Raw genomic sequence first — 21,719 nt, forward strand, 5'->3', positions numbered from 1 at the left:
TCGAAACTCAAACAAGACCCTCGGCATGGACAATCCAAAGATTGTTGGGCTTGATGGCAGCGACCACCGCTGTCAGATTCGCGAGACTGCGAATGAGGGTCCTTCAAAGCTGGTTTTTGGGGACGTTCAACCTTCGACGCAATGCCCGCACAACCTACCTTTCGATACCGAGACAGGTACGGGCGTCGTTGAGATGGTGGCTCTCGATGGAAAACCTCCTGGAAGGAGTTCCTTTTCTACAAGAGACACCGTCGGTGACCATTACGACCGATGCTTCTCTCATCGGGTGGGGAGCCCACTGCAACTCGTTCACTGCCCAGGGCCAATGGCCTCCTCAACAGAAAGAGGAGCATATCAATCATCTGGAACTCCTGGCAGTAGAGAATGCGTTCACTCAAATCGTCGAGGGCAAGAATGCACTAATCGCAACAGACAATACCACGGTAGTCTGCTACATAAACAGACAAGGGGGAACAAGGTCACATCCCTTGACCCGATCCGCACTCAGAATTTGGAACTGGTACATAAAGAGAAAGACTTACCTGACTGCGATCCACATAGCGGGCAAGGAGAACATCGTCGCGGACTCCCTCAGCAGGTCCTTCCACGTCGACCACGAATGGGAGCTCGATACCGAAGTAAGAGATTATCTCTTTCGGTACTGGGGCCGCCCTCCTGTCGATGTCTTTGCAACCGCAGAAAATGCAGTCTGTACCTGATTCTGCAGCAGAGCAGGAAGAGGAAGGAACTCGCTAGGAGATGCCTTCACAAGAACGTGGGCAGGGGACTTGCTCTACATCTTCCCCCCATTCCCACTCCTGACAAGAGTCGTGGCCAAGATACAGGCAGACAAAGCGGACTGTATTCTAATCGTGCCGTGGTGGCCTCAACAGCCGTGGTTCCCTCACGCCCTTCGACTGTTGAGAGGGGACTACATCAAATTACCGTCGATACCGAACCTCCTGTCTCGACACCAGGGCAAGGTTCGACACTCGGACCTCTCGACGCTCAAGATGACGGCGTGGAGGATAACACCACACTCTCCCGTACAGTGCAATTGACTGTACAGAGCATTTTGACGGCATCACGGAAGCCTTCGACAAGGAAATCATATGCGGCTAAGTGGCATAGATTTTCTAAGTTTGCACTAGAAACGAATCACACAGCTAAGACTTGCCCCATCTTAGTGATTCTTGAATATCTGCTCTCACTATACCGAGCAGGACTAGGACTTTCTTCGATCAGAGTCCATCTAGCCGCCATCACAGCTTTTCACAGTGGTGTGGAAGGGTTTTCACCTTTCACTCACCCCACCTCGAAGGAATCTCTGAAAGGACTTAGAAATACGATGCCGACAACTAGGAACATCATACCTTCATGGAGCTTATCAGTCGTGCTACACGCGCTGATTAGGAAACCGTTCGAGCCCATGGCCACAACGGATTTGAGACTCTTGACCCTCAAGACTGTGTTCCTGGTTGCCATAACCTCGGCAAGGCGCCCTAGTGAGCTTAGAGCTCTGAGGATAGATGCTCCCTATACAATTTTTCATAGTGACAGGGTTGTGTTGCGAACAGACCCATCGTTCCTACCTAAGGTGGTGACACCTTTTCATTTGGCCCAAGACATTGTCTTACCAGCATTTTTTCCAAATCCTACAACGCCTGCAGACGCATCTCTGCACATGTTGGACGTTAGGAGGGCTCTCGCTTTTTCGAGGACTGAGAAATTTAGGAAATCCAAACAATTGTTTATATGTTATGGTGAGCCTTTTAAGGGACTTCCAGTGTCATGCCAGCGGTTGTCACACTGGATTGTAGAGACAATTGAACTTGCCTACTCTATCTCCAAACTAGACATACAGCGTCCTGTGACAGCTCACTCTGCCAGGGCGATGTCAACATCTGTGGCTTTCAACAGGGGTGTTCCACTTCGGGACGTTTGCAAAGCCACAACTTGGTCCACCCCTTCCACATTTGTCAAGCATTACAGTTTGGACACTCGATCCAGACAGGACTGTTCATTTGGAAGGACGGTGCTTTCGGAAGTGTTGAAATAATACACCAACCCACCTCCAAGGTATGTTAGCTTGCTACTCGCCCATATGTGTGATGCATAGAGACCACGATGAAGAAATGCAGGTTGCTTACCTGTAACTGTAGTTCTTCGAGTGGTCATCTATGCATTCACACAACCCACCCACCATCCCCACTTGGTGGTGTGAAAATTACAAATGACACAGTTAAATGTATAAATTGACTTGACTTTATTTAGATTACACTCATGTTTATGGGGGCACAATGTCGGACTCCTGTAAACTGAGGTAAGGGCGGGAACCCCAGGGACATGCGCGGTAGCGTGGGGGAGGGGTTCCCGCCAAAAACGTTTCCCTAAGCTATAGTAGTTTCCGGTTCAGGTCTCCGCACAGGCGCAGAGCCCATATGTGTGAATGCATAGATGACCACTCGAAGAACTACAGTTACAGGTAAGCAACCTGCATTTCCCAGTTCTAATTTAACAAAATGGTCTGCAAGGTTTTTAAATCAAATCTTCTATGTTTTAAGAGTTTATTAGAGAAGCAAGGGCCCTAGTTTAGTGTTCTAATCCAGTGCTTAGTTGGCAGCACTCTAGAAAGAAAATAATGCACTATTTCAGTTAAAACATTTGTACTTAGCACACTTGCTAGGGAATAGGTCCCATTGAACTTAGAGGGTCTTACATCTGAGTAATCATGCTTAGGTTTGCACCATTAATGTTGAATATCAGAGAATGTATGCGGCCTCCTCTTTTTTGGTGCAGTGGTAATTTTTCTCATAGCACAGTGTTCTTAGCACCAGCACTTGAAACAGTATAAGCAATATGAAAGAATGGAAAGAATCTTTTGCTACGTGGGAAAGTCTGCCTGCCCCCTTTTTATACAGGAGAAAAAGATTCTCCACTTAATAAAGCATGTGGCTTGTAATGTATGAAAGGTGGCATGAGCTGGTTTTAACTATAAAGCCTTACACGGCTTGGGACCACAATACTTGACGGAACGCCTCTCTCAACATGAACCTACCCATACACTATGCTCAACATCTAAGGTCCTCCTCCTGGTGCTTGCTCTGAGGGAAGCTCAGAGGATGGCAATAAGGGAGAGGTCTTTTCAGTGGTGGCCCCCAAGTATGGAATGATCTTTCCGATGAGGCTCATCTGGCGGCAACATTGTTATCTTTTCATTGCCAAGTCAAGACTTTTCTCTTCTCCCAGGCATTTAACAGCATATGTTGAGCTTTCTAACTGACCCCAGATCAATATCCATTTAAACGGATATTGTCTCTGTATATTATATGTTTTATGTCTTTACTGTTTTAAAATTTTGTATATCTGTTTTCTTAAAGTTTCAGTGTTTTATTTTCTGTAAGTTGCCCAGAGAGCTTTGGCTATGGGATGGTATATAAATAGTAACAACAACAACAACAACAACAACAACAACAACAACAAGCATCATGCATCTGATATGTGATCCTTGTCCCCGCAGTGAAAAAAAAATCACTCAATCCATTTTTTGTTATGTTTGCAATGGGAATAATGCATAGAGTGGCCCTAAGGTTGATACAAATCTAAAGGGATTGGGTGGGTTAGATGGATAACTAGATATAAATATCTACTCAGCTTTTAATACGCAAGGACTGTTTGCCTTGATTGTTCTACAGAGTCACTAAAAGGACACAAGCAAATCAATATGTAATGTCCTTACATAGTCTACTCCAGCCTTCTTAATAACCCTCTTAAATGAGTGGCCCTTTCTCTTTAGTGTTCCCCATGCTAATCTTTGGCTTGTGGACATTTATAGCTTCTTATGAATATTTTAGAGAGTTGTGCTTTCTCACCCCATTTTAATGGAGGGACAGGGAGAGATTTACCAAATTGTGACTTTGTGAATTTGCTTTACTAGTCAGGCCAGCTGACAAAGGTAGTTGCTCTCTTTTTTAATATCAACTTGCTTTTCTTAAAAAAAAACCCAAATCCCTCTTTAATTTTTCTTTTGTGTGTGAAATGGGTGATATGACTGTTAATTAATAACTTCAAGACTACATGGTTGTAATAAGCTGTCCATGGGGCTGTCAATGAACACTGCAAGCTGGGATTCTTAGGGTGCCAGAGGGAAAATTCCCTGCCTGTGTGGAAAATGTGCAGACAAGCAGAATGTGCACTGGCTGTAGCTGTGTGTGCATATAATGGTACACACGAAGGGTTCTACCAATATCCTCCTTATTCTGCTCCCTGCTATACCTTGTAAAGCTTTTTCACAGCTGTATCCATTACTGCTTTTCTCTTCTAGATTTACTTGAGCAGTAGCTGGCTTTCTGTTTCTAATCATACATTCTGTTGTAGTAAAGCCACATGAATCGCTAATGGGTTTTCTATATCCGAGCAAATGAAAGTCTCTTGACACAATGAATTATATCAAAACACAGTGTAGCTAAGTCCTAGTTAGCTGAGTACAATGATTCTTTGTTGGTTGCTAATGCTTCTCTTAATCTTCTTTTTGCTTTCTGTTTTTCTTTCTCTTTTCCTCCCTACCCTTGCTTGATCAGGCTTGCCAAAAAATCCTGGTTTGGTAACTTTATCAACCTAGAGAAAGAAGAACAGATCTTCGTGGTTATTAAGGACAAACCCCTGAGTTCTATCAAGGCTGACATTGTTCATGCATTCCTCTCGGTAAGTACATAACGTCATAAACAAACCTACATAGATACATTAGGGTGACCATATGAAAAGGAGGACAGGGCTCCTGTATCTTTAACAGTTGCATAGAAAAGGGGATTTCAGCAGGTATCATTTGTATGCATGTTGCACCTGGTGAAATTTCCTCTTCACAACAGTTAAAGCTGCAGGAGCTATACTGCAGCTATACTGTGACCAGATTTAAAAGACGGCAGGGCATCTGAAGCTTTAACTGTTGTGTTGAAGAGGAAATTTCACCAGGTTCTCCATATATACAAATGACACCTGCTGAAATTCCCTTTTCAACACAACTGTTAAAAATACAGGAGCCCTGTCCTCCTTTTCATATGGTCACCCTAGATACATGAAACTTGATAGGCTATGGTCTCTCAACCTCTAGTTACAGAGACATTTGGCTTGCTTCCATACTAGTGTCTTTTCAGACTAGTGAGGCATTGGCTTTCTACAATCAGCTGGAAGTGAAATTAAAATAGTAGCTCCATGTGACACTTAAAAAACCATGACATTCCCCATACAAATCCAGCAATACCCAATTCTACAGGCAAGATACAACTACATTTTATGTAGTTGTATCCCATACACCCTCTTTTTCTCTGCAACTGCCCCTTTAGTAGATTCGTCCTTGCCCTTTAATTTTAAAGCAGCTTCTTCCTTTTAATTAAGTCCTTCTTGTTCACTGTTGTAGCCACAACATCCCTTAATTGGTCAGTTTTTATTCCCTGCAGAAGGAGGGTTCATCATTGGTTTCTTCTTTGCAGCCAGAACAATTGTTTAATTTTACCCCCTGTGATTTTTTATTATCATAACCATACAATTGTGATAATAAAATTAATTAAATTTACTCTGACTGTAAAGAGGAAACCAGTAATTCTCACCACCTTCCCAAGGAACAGGAACTTACTGAGGGCTGGTTCAGGAATTCCATGCTGATTTAACTGAGCAGGAAACAACCAGTTAAAAGGCCAGAAGCTGTGAAGCAGAGACCACTCTAAAACAAAAGGTCAAGGATGGCAATTAAAGGGACAATAGCCCTAGAAAGCCTCAATAGCACATTGCCAGTCCATACTGGACAGTGCAGTCTGAAGTGCATTTCAACTAAAAAGAGATGGGAAGACAACATGGGTGTTGTGTAGTGGTTAGTGTGAGATTTTTTGTTGTTTATTCGTTCAGTCGCTTCCGACTCTTCGTGACTTCATGGACCAGCCCACGCCAGAGCTTTCTGTCGGCTGTCGCCACCCCTAGCTCCCCCAAGGTCAAGTCTGTCACCTCCAGAATATCATCCATCCATCTTGCCCTTGGTCGGCCCCTCTTCCTTTTGCCTTCCACTTTCCCTAGCATCAGCCTCTTCTCCAGGGTACCCTGTCTTCTCATTATGTGGCCAAAAGTACTTCAGTTTTGCCTTTAATACCATTCCCTCAAGTGAGCAGTCTGGCTTTATTTCCTGGAGTATGGTCTGGTTTGATCTTCTTGCATTCCAAGGCATTCTCAGAATTTTCCCCCAACACCACAGTTCAAAAGCATCTATCTTCCTTCACTCAGCTTTCCTTATGGTGCAGCTCTCGCAGCCATAGGTTACTACGGGGAATACCATTGCTTTAACTATGCGGACCTTTGTTGTCAGTGTGGTGTCTCTGCTCTTAACTATTTTATCAAGATTTGTCATTGCTCTCCTCCCAAGAAGTAAACGTCTTCTGATTTCCTGGCTGCAGTCAGCGTCTGCAGTAATCTTTGCGCTCAGAAATGCAAAGTCTGTCACTGCCTCCACATTTTCTCCCTCTATTTGCCAGTTATCAATCAAGCTGGTTGCCGTAATCTTGGTTTTTTTTTGAGGTTTAACTGCAACCCAGCTTTTGCACTTTCTTCTTTCACCTTTGTCATAAGGCTCCTCAGCTCCTCCTCGCTTTCAGCCATCAATGTGGTGTGAGATTAGGACACGGGAAACTCAGGTTAAAATCCCCACTCCAGCCATGAAGCTCACAGGGTGACCTTGGGTTAGGGAAAAAACTATGTTTGTTGCCTTGAGCTCCTTGGGAGAAGGGTATGATATGTGTTATAACTAATAAACATATTGGCAATGCTATTATCTAGATTCTCTGTAAAATCTGAGTGAACACGTAATAAAATGGATCCAGACTTTGCTCCTGCTAGCAGAAGCATCAACTGAACAGTGTTCTATACTAACCATGTAGTTTTAGTATGGAACAGACACTTGGGGGCTGACTTCATGGCGGTGAGTTGGTGTCACATTCCCCCTAAGCACTGCAGTTTCGCTCCTGTGGGGTGGCATTGGGTAATCCCCACGCCAAGGAGGGAATGTGGGGTTTCCAGTGGTCATCTGGGTACTGAAGCCACTGCCCCTCGCCCTCTTCCTGGCATCACTGGTCACCATCTACCAGTACTACCCCTCTAGATCGGCCATGGAGCGAGGTCAGATGGTGGAAGAGCTGGGGTGACCTTGCTCCCGCAGAAAATGTTGGGGTAAATCCCTGAATTTTTTGCTGCGCATCTTTGTGGAAAGGCTCCGTGTTGGTTGCGAAACTGCAGCTGCACCATTTAATCGACACAGCACCAATTCGAAGCCACCACAGGGCTTTGAGCATGTATAGGCAGCCCCTGGGTTGGATCCTAGCTTAGCTTTCTGCAAACAAAAGAGCCCCTTCCTTCCACAGAAGGTTTTTGATACAGCAGAGGATCCTGTCAGCTGAAAAGAGTGAGGCAACTTTTGGTGATTCTCCCTGCCAGTTCCTTGTGCTTTCTGAAAAAACTGCTCTGGAGGGTTGGGTAACTTTGACTCCTTGGGCTGTTTCCAATATTAGTAGACCCATTGAAATGAATAGGACTTAAGTTAGACTTAACACTTTGTTCTTATATGGCACAATCTCTCCCCCAGCCTTTGCTCATTACTGAAGCAATTTTTTCTTTTCTTTTTTATGTATTCATTCCTCACCCAAATCTGTCAGCCTCAAAGCTGGCTTTCCTAAACGAACTTCCCTAAGCAATAAGTTTTTTTAAAAAAATAATATCTTCTTAGGCATATTTTCCAGGTTCTTCAGGGCACAGTTTATAAATCCAGTAGTACTCGAGATAAATTAACACATAAAATCACTATGGCTGCAATACTGGGGAAATGTCTTTACCCTCCCAACTAGTAGCTCCCCCCACCCCCTTCTCTGGGTCCCACCTCAAGAAATACTATGGATCTTTTAGTGAACCAATTTACTTTGGGGTTAATTTTTAGCAGAAGGGTAGTAATTGAGAATTGTGAAATAGAAATAAATATAAAAACAAAAGTCAATTTAATTTCAGTTTTCAGTATTTTACAGTGCAATCTTACACAAGTCTACTCAGAGGAAAGTCTTACTGTGTTCAATGGGACTTATTCCCAATAAGTGTGTACAGGATTGCAGTCTGAATTAATTATTGGGCGCTTGTGTCAGGGTGATTAACAGCATATCGGCAGAGTAATGCTGACCTCCTTGCAAGGTTGTTATACAGTTGTATATGTGGAAGATTATATATGCGAAGTTCTTTGAGCACTAAATTAATGTTCAGAATTAATCATTTTTAAATCTAGATGGTTCCAGATGAGGCTTTTTATTGCACCATTGTCCTGCCTCATTCATGGAATTTTAGTGGGGTGGTGGTAGTTGTCCAGACAACAACGTCTTCCACTCCTAATCCTCCTGTGTTTTCCCCTCTGCTGCTTCCATCTATTTTCTTACCACAGAAAACATGTTAAAGAATAAAGGCCCTGTTCAGAAGACACCTTAAACCCTCTGATTGGTAGCTTCCCACCATCTGGGAGCACCCTCTGTCAGTGCATACCTCAAATGCATTTTAGCATTTGCGCAATAATCCCATGAGCCCTTTTTTCAGTGCCAGTAGCACAATATTCCACCCACACAAAATAGGCAAGGGAGATAAACTTGATGTATAGGGTTAGCTGTGCCAAACACATTCTAAAAGAAAGGCTTCCAAAATGGCAGGCATTGCTGTAGGTGGAGGGGGGCGGGAAGATTTGTTACCATGCACCATAAGTTTTTTTTTAAAAAAAAGAGGGGGTCAGAATTGAAGTTCATTATCAGTTACTGAGACTTAATTGGAAAACGTTTTATTTATTTTTTATTTTTTTAAAAAAAAATCAGTCCCACATCATTCCCCCTCTCATATTCTAAGGGAGGAAGACGTTGCTTTTCCACAGTTGTGTTGCCACTGATCCTACAGTGGTACCCTTTGTTTATTTTTCTTGCTATTTTCTTTGGCCTAGATTCCCAGTCTCAGTCATAGTGTCATATCACAGACAAGCTTCCGTGCGGAGTACAAGTCGACAGGTGGCCCCGCTGTCTTTCAGAAGCCGGTGAAGTTCCAAGTGGACATAACGTACACGGAAGGTGGGGAGGCCCAGAAAGAGAATGGGATCTACTCAGTCACGTTCACGCTTTTATCAGGTAACTGCCGCAAAGTTGCTGCCTGCATTCAGGAGGATGACAAAGTAGTGAGGACTGCCTGAAATTAAAATTTCTTAAACAGATAGCAGTACTTCCAAGTATGCAAAAATGTTCAAATGGTGCAGTTTGGCTGTGTGTACATGTGTTAGGAAGCTATAATTGGCTTCCTTTTCACAGTATGAGTATTCCATTTGTATATGGTATGGGTACATGATTATTTACAGATATTTTTTTTCTACATGTGAGCGTCAGTCATATGGGAATTTGTTCATGTTGGAGGCATTGCCAAATAATTATTTTAATAGACAAACTTATCTTCAAAAATGAAGTGTGAGCTTTCAAATTGGTATTCTCCATTAAGTTTAGGGGTTGAGTGCATAAAATAAAATGCTATGCATTTAGGTTTTAGTGCTGTGCAGAATGGTTCTGCACAATTTGCGACCCACCAAGCTGAACATAGCCACTTCTAGCCACTAGCTATGTCTAGCAGCCCAACAGGGACTCAGTAAATCTTTTTTTTGTTTGTTTGTTTTTTGCCTGCCTGGGACTGCAAAAATAGGATGTCAAACACACGGCAGGCCTCATTAAATGACTGGCAATGCTCAAAGTCAGGTAGGATGCCATTGCACTTTGTTTCAGGCAGACCTATCATTGTTCCACTTCTTTTTAAATGGATATAATTGAGTGTGACCTAACAATCTCATTTTTTCCCCTCCCATTTTAAAACCATCGACTTCCTACAAAATTATCCATCTTCATTTTTCTTCGACTTTGGGCACTGAAGTGTGTTCTGCTTTATGGGTTATAAGTTGTGCTGGGTTGTTTGTCTATGGACCTAGATTGTTATTTAGATTATAGATAGTCATGCCTTGTTTAGAGGATTTGGGTTACACAAAATCCCAGAAACTAAGCAGTATTTTTTAAAGAAGTGTTAAGCAGAGTTTGAACTGGGCAGGTTGGGAGAAATCAGTACAAGTGTTATAGGAGCCAGCTTGGTATACCAAATGAGATTTCCAGATGTGGAAAGGAAAGCTGAGGATCTAGCTAGTTTAGAAGGAAGTATAGCTTTTTGAAGCTATATGGCAACTGTGCTAGTCCTAATCTACTAATAATAATGTTTAACTGTTATAGTGTATCAACAAAGTATTATACAGAACATAAAAGTGATTCCATTCCTTTCCAGAGGTTTTGCCATTTTCATTATAGCTAGGCAAGAAAGGAGAAACCTCAAGGACACATAAGAGGTTATGGGGGTGGAGGAAGGGAGAATCAGTCATGGAAGAACAGGCAAGGTAAGTCTCCAGAAGTTGATTCTGGAAAAGCTTTGCTATGCTAGTCTTTAGAAAAGGATTTGAAAGAAGAAAATGAAGGAAATAAGATAAACAGACAGTTGAAATTTATTACAAGCATAGGGAGCAGCATGGGAAGAAAGCCAAAAATGGGAGTGAAAGAAGGAGACCGAAGGAGCTGACAATAAGTGTGCTTTTGCGGCAATGTAATGAGAGCAGTAAGGGCATGGGGATACCAGAGAGAAGGTAGAGGAGTGTATTAGAAAGATTTACAAAACTAAGGACTAGAAGTCTAATACTGAGTGGAAAAGTTGAGGGAAAGGTTCTCCCTCCCTCTCTTCTTTCCTTCTACATTACACAGGCGTCTTCAGCTCTGCCTCATCTCACAGTCCGATGTGTCTTTTCACAGGTCCAAGTCGTCGCTTTAAGAGGGTAGTAGAAACCATTCAGGCACAATTGTTAAGCACACATGACCAGCCTTCAGTGCAGCAGTTATCAGGTAAGTAGCTTCCGGAGCTCAGTGCTTTGCTTCAAGCAAGGACATGAATTGGAAGCAACTCTCAGCATAGCCCCTCACATTGCACCTAAAAACTAGTTTCATTCAGACTGAACAGTAAGAGTCCTCCGCACAACCCTCCCCTGCCATTGCTCCACTCCCACCTGCCTTGCACCAATTTCCCATTTCCTAAATGCATCCCCCGCCCATCCCAGCCCAGCCTGCCCCTGCCCTGCCCCAAGAGCCATCTGTCCCCCTTTCCACAGGAAGTGTCATCAGCAGTTTATGTAATTCCAAAATCTGCCCAATACATGTACATCCTTTAAAATGTATCAGATGAAAGAGCCCTCTGCAATTGTTTTTAAAAGAAAAGAAAAGAAAACATGTTCTAATTTAGCTCCTGAGGGAAATGACTTTTATTAGAAGATAGGAATAGCTGAAAGTTTAGACCAAGACTAATTTTTGGAAATAACTATCTCTGAAGAAGCCATATGTCATTTTATCTGCTCTCTGTATTGAAGTTAAAACTGTTGAGTAATGCCCAAAAAAGAAAAGAAAAAGCTTGCCTATATCAGATTTATGCCACACTCCATGAGCAAAGTACTTTGAGATTGCCCTTTAGTTCCTTTCTTCAATAGGGTGAAGCATTCCCTAAACACTTTACTGGCAAAATATTGTTAATAGCAGTTGCCTCAAAACCTTCCACAAGCCCTGTACTTCAGTGCTCCATCTTTAAAGGTCACGGAGACAGTAGATTTTGCTACTTCCATGCAAAAGCAAAACAAAACTGCGCAAAACTTTTTAAAATGGGAAGTGTATGAGAAAAATAAAATAAAATATGATACAAATAGATCCAAAGTACAGTTTTGTCATCCACCTAGAATGAGAACTTCTTCTTAAAAATGTTTACATTCTCATTCCTGTGCTCAATGTTTATTAAGGGATTTCTCTCTAGAACAGTGAGAATTCACCTTGCTCTTTAAAGCCACCCCCAAGGTGGCAAACATGTGAGAAATTTACCATACAAATGAGGGCGAATGAACAGCCGTTCAAAGCTGAGAACAAGGACAGGGAAATACTTGCCAGATGTCCAAGAGTGATCAAGATGGATTATTTGTCTGGCCTCTAAATTCGGTTGTCAGATTTTGCATCTGCAGGCGTCCAGTTACTCTAGGAAGGAAGGGGTGCTTAATCAATAAGGGGAGGAAGAATCTCAAGGTACATTCCAAGAATTCAGCACTGCAGGATGACTGCTGATAGATTCACTATTTTCTATACAGCTTACTCACAGTGAGATAATAATCAGCCACCACACGGTGTGAATTCAGACTATACCAAACCCTGTGATTGGATGGCATTCTTAACAAGCAACATTTATTTCGTATGTGGCTGTGACTTTAAAATTATGTAGAAGCCCAGGCTGAGGTTGCAGAGGAAACATGGAAGCAAATATGACACCAAAGGGAGGTGGTTTCTAGGAGTACAGCTTGCCAACTATTTTTAAATGGGATATGAGTAATGGGGAGTTGGTACCAGGATCAGTGCCAGGTGAGCTTTGACTGAGCATGGAAAGGAATGCCATTATCATTATCATTCCTGGAAGCCAGGAGATGATGGACATTTCAGTTTGCCAGAATGTCTTTTTAGCCTGGTTAACTCCAAATCAAGCTGTATTCTATGAGTTGCTTAGTTCAAAAGCAGCCTCAATCGAAATCAATGTTAATTTAATCTGTAATTCACAGATTAAAGTGCAAAACATTTGTACTGATTCTGGCCTCTGGGAGGTTCAGATAGCTTACTTGCTAACAAAGTAGTGTCCCCCATCTTTCAGGTCAGGTGCCATTACAGGTGAGTGACTGGAGGCCTCTGTGTGAACAAGTTTATTTACTGCAAGAGGGAGAGGGTTGATACAGTGCATTGCAACAGATGTGCCCTAAAGATGAGTGATCCATCTGTGAACGTGTCTCCAGTTCCATCACCGCCAGCAAGGACTTATGCCTTCATGGAGGGGATGCTTGCTACCTCCTCTGACCCTGCCTGGTCTGCTGAGCTATGGGCCAGCTCATTCAACTGGCTCGCCTGGGTTTCAGAACAGGACTGTTTTCTGTTGTCTCTCATGCTTTGCAAGCTCATGGCAATATTGAGAGACATTGAGTCTTTCCGTGTGTGTGTGTGTGTGTGTGTGTGTGTATCTCATTTCAGTGGTGTTTTCCTATGCCACACCTACACATCCCAGATAGTATCTTTCATTCCCATCCTCATTTCTGCTTCTTGGGACTCACTTTGCTTATTACTTTTAATCTAAAGCAAATTGCAACAAACTCAAATGCACAGGTAAATGAAGTCCTAGAAATGAAATGTGTTACTAAAATGGCATTCAGCAGCAACGCATATCAATATTGCTCCCCCTGTGCCACAGGGAATTCATATCTTGAAATAATCACTGGTCAGGCAATCTTAGATACACACATTCCTTCATACTCACCAGAGTTCTGGTAGGATCATGAATTTCAGAGTGGAATCAGGAGAATGTCATCTCCATGGATATTTGCCCTGCTTAGTGAACGTTGGATCCATGGATCAGCCTATCTTTGGATGGAAGGGGAATCTTGTCTGCATAGGTAGATGAAATGTCTACAATTTTGTCTATGTCTCAATCCAGTACATTATTTTGAGGCATTGCCCCACAGAAAGCATCTGTACCAATTAGTTAAAACTAATGTTTGTGAGAACAAATAGTGGTTAATCCATTGATGTCAGTTCTGTTATCATAAATGATTCCTTTCCTCTAATAGGCTCCTCCTCTGGGAAGGAATTAGCTGCCTGTGTGTCCCTTTCAGTAAATGGCAATATCAAATAATGTAGCATTCCATCTTGACAGTGAGTTTCCTGCTTTTTCCTTGCCCTGTTTTAGGTCTGCGGTGGTTTCCAAACTTTTCAGCCATAGTTGCAAGTCCCATCTTCCAAAATAGGATTGCCAGGTTGCCACCCAGAGAATCTGACTTTACCTGTAAGAGTAACAATGCAGTGGGAGGTTGGGCATCCGCCACATTTTCTCACTGGTCCTTCTTTCTTCCTTTTCCCTCAGCCGTGGGGCTAAAGCCCTACTTATTATAACAGGAGGGTGAAGAGGGAAAACAAAGGAAATGGGCAGCAGGTTCAGCAGCTCAACATCCTTCTGTTGCATTGTTATGACATTAAGGGCAAGTCAGGAGCTCTGGATGGCCATCTGCTAAACCTACTTTCAAGATTGGTTAAGCATCTATAAGTCAGACACTAACATATTTAGAACAGGTTAGTATGGCTCATTCATGCCATGTCTCTCTTTTTAAGGAAACTTAAAATGTTTACTATTTTGATGAGCTGTTATATATGTTCTGTGAGATAAAGGGGAAAGTTATATAACAGATAGTGCTTTACTGAGTAGTAAGATCTTCATAACTTGCTAACATAGAAGCTTTAGTACAATCATTGGTATTTACAAAATACAGCAGTTCCTAAATAGAACTGCAGTTTTCAGCATCTTTATTTGTGAAATAAAACAAATTGAAATTTATTTGTGAAATAAAACAAAACCATCAGTTGAGAAAGTGATCATAAAGAAAGCTTAAGCAAAGGCTGTAGATATAATTTCCCCTGAACAGACTTCTGAGGAAGACCTAAATGTAAGAATTTCCAGTTCAGAAACTGAGAAATTCTTGAAAGTATCTTGGATCCAAGCAGTTTCTAGAGGATGCTGAGTGTGGTAATCTTCCACTAAAATTAAAAATGTGGTCTAGTCAAGGGTAATTAAGAACCCCTAGCAAGCACTCAATGTCACATTTATAAGAAAAAAACCCAGAAGCATTCTCCTAAGACTACAAAGCAGGATGAAACTTTAGGAGGGTTTTGGTTTCTGCTCAGAATAGCTTGTTGTTCTCTGAATTTGGAGAGTCGGTTTCCAATCTTCCCGTGTTCCAATTTTTGGTGCCATCTTCAGTGATAATATTCATACATGACACAATTATTGTGCCAATCTCCCTTCTGGTTGCTGGTCATCCAAGACCCAGCATAGGAGGCACAGTATAAACCAGTGACTTTAGCAGAAATACACACACGTGTGCGTACACACACACACACACAAACACACGGTGCTTTCAGACAGAGGGCTCCTAATGCTAGCAGTGAGAAGGCATTGTGGATATACGAGATTCTCAAAAGTATCTTTCTTTTTATTTTATTTTTCATTTGCCAGCACAGCAAGCAACTCAGTTAGCCAAGTTTCATGGCAATGCAGGATTTTTTGCTTTATAGGATTGCAAAAGTAACTTCATATAAATGAAGTAGGAGACTGTCAATAAGTACTTGCCATGAAGTTAATGAAGTTGGTTAGAGGACATTAGTTACTGGGCAGATTAGGAATGCACTAAATAAATAAATATTAGTGAAAAAGGGCTTCCTTCTCTTTGGTGTTGCTCTTGAAATGTGTTCATACACTTCACCACAAGACTTCACCACAGTTTCAGTCTGTTACGGTATGGTGAAACAGGCACAAGATTCCTCCAACTTATCTTTATGGAGGAGAGGGGCATCATCCTAGGCAAAATTAGAGGATCCAAAGAGGTGAACAATGAAAAGTTAAAGCAGAGCATGCGCAGCCATGATAATTTGGCTAGTGGAGACCACAAGGCAAGAGCCAATTCTGACAACGTTTTACAGACATAGAATGGCTGTTCAACATCCCATAATTATGTACTGTATATGTAAACATATTTTATGAGAATGTCTCTTCAAAACAAATGCAGCAGGATGAAGTGGTAGAGCCTTAGGTGGCAGAATGTGCTGTATCCCTTTAGGCCACAAGTGGAAGCTTACATTTTTTTAATGTTTCTACTTTGGTGGGGGTTGGGGGAGCCTGTCTAAGTAGAAGCTAGCATGCCACAAACCCTTCTTGTAGACATGCCCCTGGACTAGAACTCTCCTGCTGGTGTTCTAGTTTTCTGTTTGCAGTGAATTTTCACATGGAGGGGCATTCAAAAATGATTTTGTCATACCTGCAGTCTGAAGTGGTGCAGTATATTTTGCCATCTCAGTATTCTGCCACCTCATTCTGCAGCATGTGCATGGTAGGACTAACTTGTGACTTGGTTCCTGGATACCTGTGCTCCATGGAAACCACCACCATCAAATGGCATGCAAAACCCAGCTTTTGCATATTTATGCCTTGGAATGTCTTCAAAGGCTACATTAGAAGAGCCCTGCTGGATCAGATCAAAGGCCTATGTAGTCCAGCATCTTGGTTTACACAGGTACCAATGGGAAGCCTATAAGCAGGATATGAGGGCAATAACTTCATGCTGTTGTTCCCCAGCAGCTGGCATTCAGTGGCGCATTGCTTCTGAACCTGGAGGTAGCTTATGGCCATCAGGACTAGTAGCCACTGGTAGCCATGTCCTTAATTTGTTTATGCCCCATGGATATACAATATTACGTTCACACTCTTTTCAGACTCTCCTTTCACTTTTTAAATAACTGGATTTTATTCAAGTACTTGGCTTGTGCAAGACATAGGATTATCTTATCATGTCTGAGTCCGATTCTAAACACCCTGCTGACCCCTCCTTTACACTGTTATCTCTGACCCTACAATTGCTCTAGTCCTACCTCTCTTTTCCAAGATCCCTTTCTCCATACTTTTCCTTTTGCTTTGCTCTTCAGCTCTGACATTTAAATAAGCCAACCCTTTCACAGAACATCTGTATTCAACCAACTCTGCTGGCATGCTACAAATTCACAAAGTTGGAGGTACTGGAATGTATCTGATGCTTAATGAAATTACCAGCCCAGAAGCTATGAAGTTCAAAATTGGGGATTAGTATTATTATTATCATTATTATTTTGGAACATTAGGATTCAACAGTTACTCTTGCCTGCCACAAGCTCTATGCGGCAGGGTCTTGCTATTTACTGTGTTATCTGTACAGCACCATGTACATTGATGGTGCTATATAAATAAATAATAATAATAATAAATAATGTGCTTTTGCCCCTTTCTGAAACTCAGACATTTCTACAAAACAGAGAAATGCATATATTGGTTTGAATCCAGATTTAGACATGTGCAACCATAATGGATTGGACGCAGATTTGCGTGCATGTATCAAGGCCGATGGAAGCACATCTCCCTGTCCCCTCTTCACCCCATGGCATCCCCTCCAGCACACCCCACCCCAAATGCTACACAAGGGGTTCAAGAAATCTACTGACTAGAGTAGAGTATGCTATGATGCTGGGAAAAGGGATTCCCTGAAAATTGGTCAAAGGCACCTTCCATGAATTGTGTTTTGCTTCACCAGATTTTCAGGGATCTCCCCTTCTGCCTGCACATTCAGTAGAATCCCCCAAACCTCTGTGAAATCTTTTAGTTGGACGGATTGTCATGGGGAGGAGGGGGCAGAGAAGTTTGCTTCAACCAGTCCTGCTGCATGCACCCAAATCTGGATCCAACTCATTATTATTTTTCCATGGTTGTGATCCACAGCCACTTTCACTGCTAGAGTAGCATTCACTTTAGTGCAACTACAATGGTGAAAAGAATGGTTGTTGCTCTGGAGTGGTACTCATAGAGACACACATTTGTTACATTTTTGCAAGTAGGAAGAAGGGAAATTTGATGATGTAGACACTCACCTGGGTAGGTGTGTTTCTGAACTTTGGAGAACTCTTGGGAAAAGTCTACGCTTTTTGCAAGAATTGTCCAAAAATGATCAAAACCATCCAGCCCATTACCAATTAAGATAGGATGGTTTCATTTACCTCTTTTATCTTTGCAGAGAGAGAGAGTGGGTTGTTGAGGTGGTTAACAAGCACTCTGTACCCATGACCTATTTTAGGGTTGTGGGTGGCTTATAAACAGCAATCCACCCTCGCTGGGTTTGCACATAATGACAAGCTGCAGTGTGTCCTCTGCAATGGCTTGGATTTTCGAAATGGCAGCCATCGCCACAACAAGAAGCCCCACAGGGAGATTCACCCACAGTGGCTCCTTGTGTGCGAACCATCTCCCCTTCTCCAAATGGCTTTTCTCTTTTAAAATAAAACACAAAGCGAATTGGAGTTTTGTTACAAGCATTTGTATGTAACATGTAGTTTGGCCTGGAGATAGTATATTTTCAGGTCCTGCCAAAAACTTTAATGATAGCTAAATGGGATGTATTATGTCCATTCATAATGAATTGCTATGCTTTCTCTTGCAAATTGTATCAGAGATCTACTCACATTTCTCTCCCCAACCTCTTCACATGAATAAACAAAACATAATTTAGCTCTTTGGTCTTATGTTGGGCTGGCAGGTTACCAGTGTTAAGCGCCAGAATTGCTGTGTTACATCTGCAGTAGCAAGACTAAAAAATGCTTTCACTAATTGGAGAATCAACTATAACAGGTTAGTCTCAGAACCTTCCCAGATCCAAGGAGATTGGGGAGCCATCAGTGCAGTATTTCAATGACATCACACACCCACACCAGCAACTAAGACCAAACCAGCCGTAGAGTCAAACTAGGAAATCATCTGGAGTACCAAGATTTCATGGGTGCCTGTGTCTCATTATGTTTAACTGTTTTCAAGAGAGAACCATTGCCTGCACTTTTTGAGGAGGCATACACAGTCCAGCCCTAGGAGCCCATGAGCAGTACTGAACCCCTTGCATTCTAGGGAACACAATGGCCTGGTTCAGACAACATGCTAAACCACACTGCTTAACCACAAAATGGTTAACAGAATGCATTGACCTTAATGCATTCCATTAACCATTTTGTGATTAATGGAATGCATTAAGGTCAATGCATTTTGCATTAACTATTTTGTGATTAAGCAGCATGGTTTAGCGTGTTGTCTGACCCAGGCCAATCAGGGCCTTCAGATCTCTATGGGCTGCCCAGGGCAGACATGGTTGTAACAGAGAGGAAATAAAGAAATGACACATAATAATAGTGGCTAGTGTATGCTTGTCCCAGTAAGCATAACCATCCCCAGCCATTTTGTTGTGGATGGTGCCCCTGACATCACTGCAGTCAAACTGAGACCAACATTACTTTAATTCTAGGAATAGGAAGTGCTTTGTGAGGGAAGTGCTTTTTTAAAATAAATGAGTAAATAAATAAAATAAGTTGTTTGTAAAGGCCTGAGATGTAATAGCATTTCTAGTCCCAAAGATAGTGAGAGAAGAGAGCTTGATACCTTGCTTACATTTTAGTGGTATGATGCTCAGATCATCATACTGGATTCATACTTTTTGCTTAGCTAAATAGTCCTTTTCAGGGATCTCTATGTGTTAATAGATGCAAAATATTTTCATTTCTTTTTATGTGTTTTAGGTTTTACAGTGAATGTCAATATTTACCTGTGAATGGAGACAAACCCAGTTGTATCTTGTGAATGTCTGAAAATGTGATCTTTCAGACAGAACCAGCTGAAATACTGGCAAACACATTTAGGTGACTATCAGCATTCACCTTTGACATTCACAAAATTTGTCTGAGATATCCAGACAATTGGACTAATTGTGAATGTCTCCAATCACCAAATTTTGAACGTTCATTGTAACATGTTACATATACAACAACAATGGGAGGCAAAATGCGGTGGAGAAAATGTTTACTCTGTGTTTGTTAACTAACTTCAAGACTTTTCTACCAAAGCTGGGGAAGAAAGACCAGAATCTTGTGTGGAAATGCCAAACCCATACAGTATATAGTTTCTGCTCCAGGAGATAATTTTGCTGCATTACTGCCTTATGCACATAGCTCTGGAAACCATTTTTTTTATATTTTCCCCTCCCTCCTCTTTCCACTCTTATGATCTAGACACAACTAACTGTATGGAGTTGATGACTGGGAGACTTTCCAAATGTGGTAAGAACTTCCTTTCCACCTTTTCTTCTCCCCAGCTCTCACTGAACAACATGACCACCCAACTACCCCTTACCCTGTGGACACCTCCCATCTTCTGAACACTCTCTTACAATCACCCACCTTACCTCTTGCTTGTCTTTTGAACACACAACTTACCCAGTTTTTCCTCCACAATGCACATGTGCACAAGCCTGCCATGGTTCAAGCTGCACGACGTGTATGTGGTTGCACAGTCTTGCAAGTTCCTGTTCTCACACTTACACCCCCACCCTCACCCCAAAGTCTGCTGATGCATATATGCTTTTAAGTCTTTACTCTGACTTCATATTTAAATCACCCTTTCTCTGCTCTGCAGCCCTATTCAACTTTCCTTGCTTCTGTGCTACTGCCTGGCTCACCTCACTTCATGCTGACAAGAGGACAACAAAGTTCTGCCTTAATTCCCCATCTCACCCTAGTCTGTCTTGGGAAATCCCTTTGTTGCTCCCACTACAAAATAAATACCTTACCTTGTGGGTTGCATCCTAAGCTGCTGTAAATATGCTTAACTCCAGCCCAAGTCACTGTTTTGCTTTTGATGGGAGTAGGCTGCAAATAATATAGAGTAAACAAGTTTCCTTTGAACATCTTATCCCACTTGGTTTGAGATTACACAATTAACCCTCCCTTCTCCTCCTCCAAAGACTTCTCCTTTCTTTTTCTGGCTCTTTCCAAAAGCAGATTATGGAAACTCAGAAGTGAGTTGAAATTTTGGCTCAGAGGTAAGACCCAGTAGCACTTCAAGAGCCTGTTCTCTTTAGTGGCTAAGAATTTTGCCACTTCACAGTACCTGAGCCACACACCTATTAATGCTCTTCCAAGCTGACTACTGTGGCTGAACTGAAGAGCTTTATCTGTGATGTCACCAAAGCTGTTTGGAACTTATGTCACCTTTCCACATGTGTAAGTGAGAGTAGAATTTGTCCCATGCAGATGGCTGCTTTTCATTAATGTCACTTAACTCAACTAAAGGGAGATCTTTCCATTCACTTCTCTGAGGGAGATGGCTTTGATTTGTTATCTCAGCTACCAGAATGTGTTGCGCCCCACCCCCCTCCCCAGTCTTCTCCTGGAGAGTCTTCTAAATCCTAGGCAGATCTTCAGCCTTTTCATAAAACCATCAAACAGCAAATCTCCCTTCTCCCATAATCTCTAGTTACTAGAAGCAAGACCTTGTAGAAATCCTAAAATATACCATTTTCACTCAAGTTAATTAAACTTCACAGAAAATAAGCCATTTGCTGCTCTGTCTGCAGTCATGTGTCTTGTTATTTGAAGCCTGCCAATGTCAGCTTTGTCAGTATTACTAGAGGAAATTATGGCCAGTGAACTGAGACAGAACTTGATAAACAATAGATATAAGGGAACCTATGAGCTCATCTAACAATGGCCTAAGGAACATCCAGATGTCATAGAAGCATCCCTAGTCCCTCTTCATAAAGGAGCCAGACAGATTCTTTCTGAGTCAGAGAATTAAGCTAAAGCACCACCTACCTCCATGCCAGCAAAGATTCCAACTGCTAAATTTCTGCACATCCCTGTCAGGCTGTTGTTAAAGGCACAGGAACAAGGCTGGTAAAAATAAAAAAGAGAGACTGCAACCCTACCTGCTACAGCACTAGTATACAAAACTATAAGATCTGATCAAAATGAACAAGATGGGTGACTCAGTTGCAGAACCAATCAGCTAGCATGAGCAAAATTGGTCACATGCACCAAACCAAAATGATTACCTGTTGGCTTTAGCAACAGAGAGCGCTTGACGAGAAATGATACACTGAAGAACTCTTTTTGTTAATTCATATGATTTCTCAAGCTGCATAA

General features: G+C 42.1%; 1 protein-coding gene across 2 annotated transcripts in view; it reads left to right on the plus strand.

The window, feature by feature from the left end:
- The window catches only part of BRSK2 (BR serine/threonine kinase 2), a 475,468-nt gene that overhangs the window by 441,476 nt on the left and 12,273 nt on the right, over window positions 1–21,719 (plus strand). For both annotated transcript variants that reach the window (XM_063117117.1, XM_063117118.1), the window contains 4 exons: window positions 4,581–4,704; window positions 8,999–9,179; window positions 10,878–10,967; window positions 19,809–19,856. In XM_063117117.1, the coding sequence (XP_062973187.1) occupies window positions 4,581–4,704; window positions 8,999–9,179; window positions 10,878–10,967; window positions 19,809–19,856 (443 nt within the window). The remainder of the gene's footprint in view (window positions 1–4,580; window positions 4,705–8,998; window positions 9,180–10,877; window positions 10,968–19,808; window positions 19,857–21,719) is intronic.

This window comes from Elgaria multicarinata, chromosome 2 (genome assembly GCF_023053635.1).
Source record: "Elgaria multicarinata webbii isolate HBS135686 ecotype San Diego chromosome 2, rElgMul1.1.pri, whole genome shotgun sequence".
NCBI classification, from domain to species: Eukaryota; Metazoa; Chordata; class Lepidosauria; order Squamata; family Anguidae; genus Elgaria; species Elgaria multicarinata.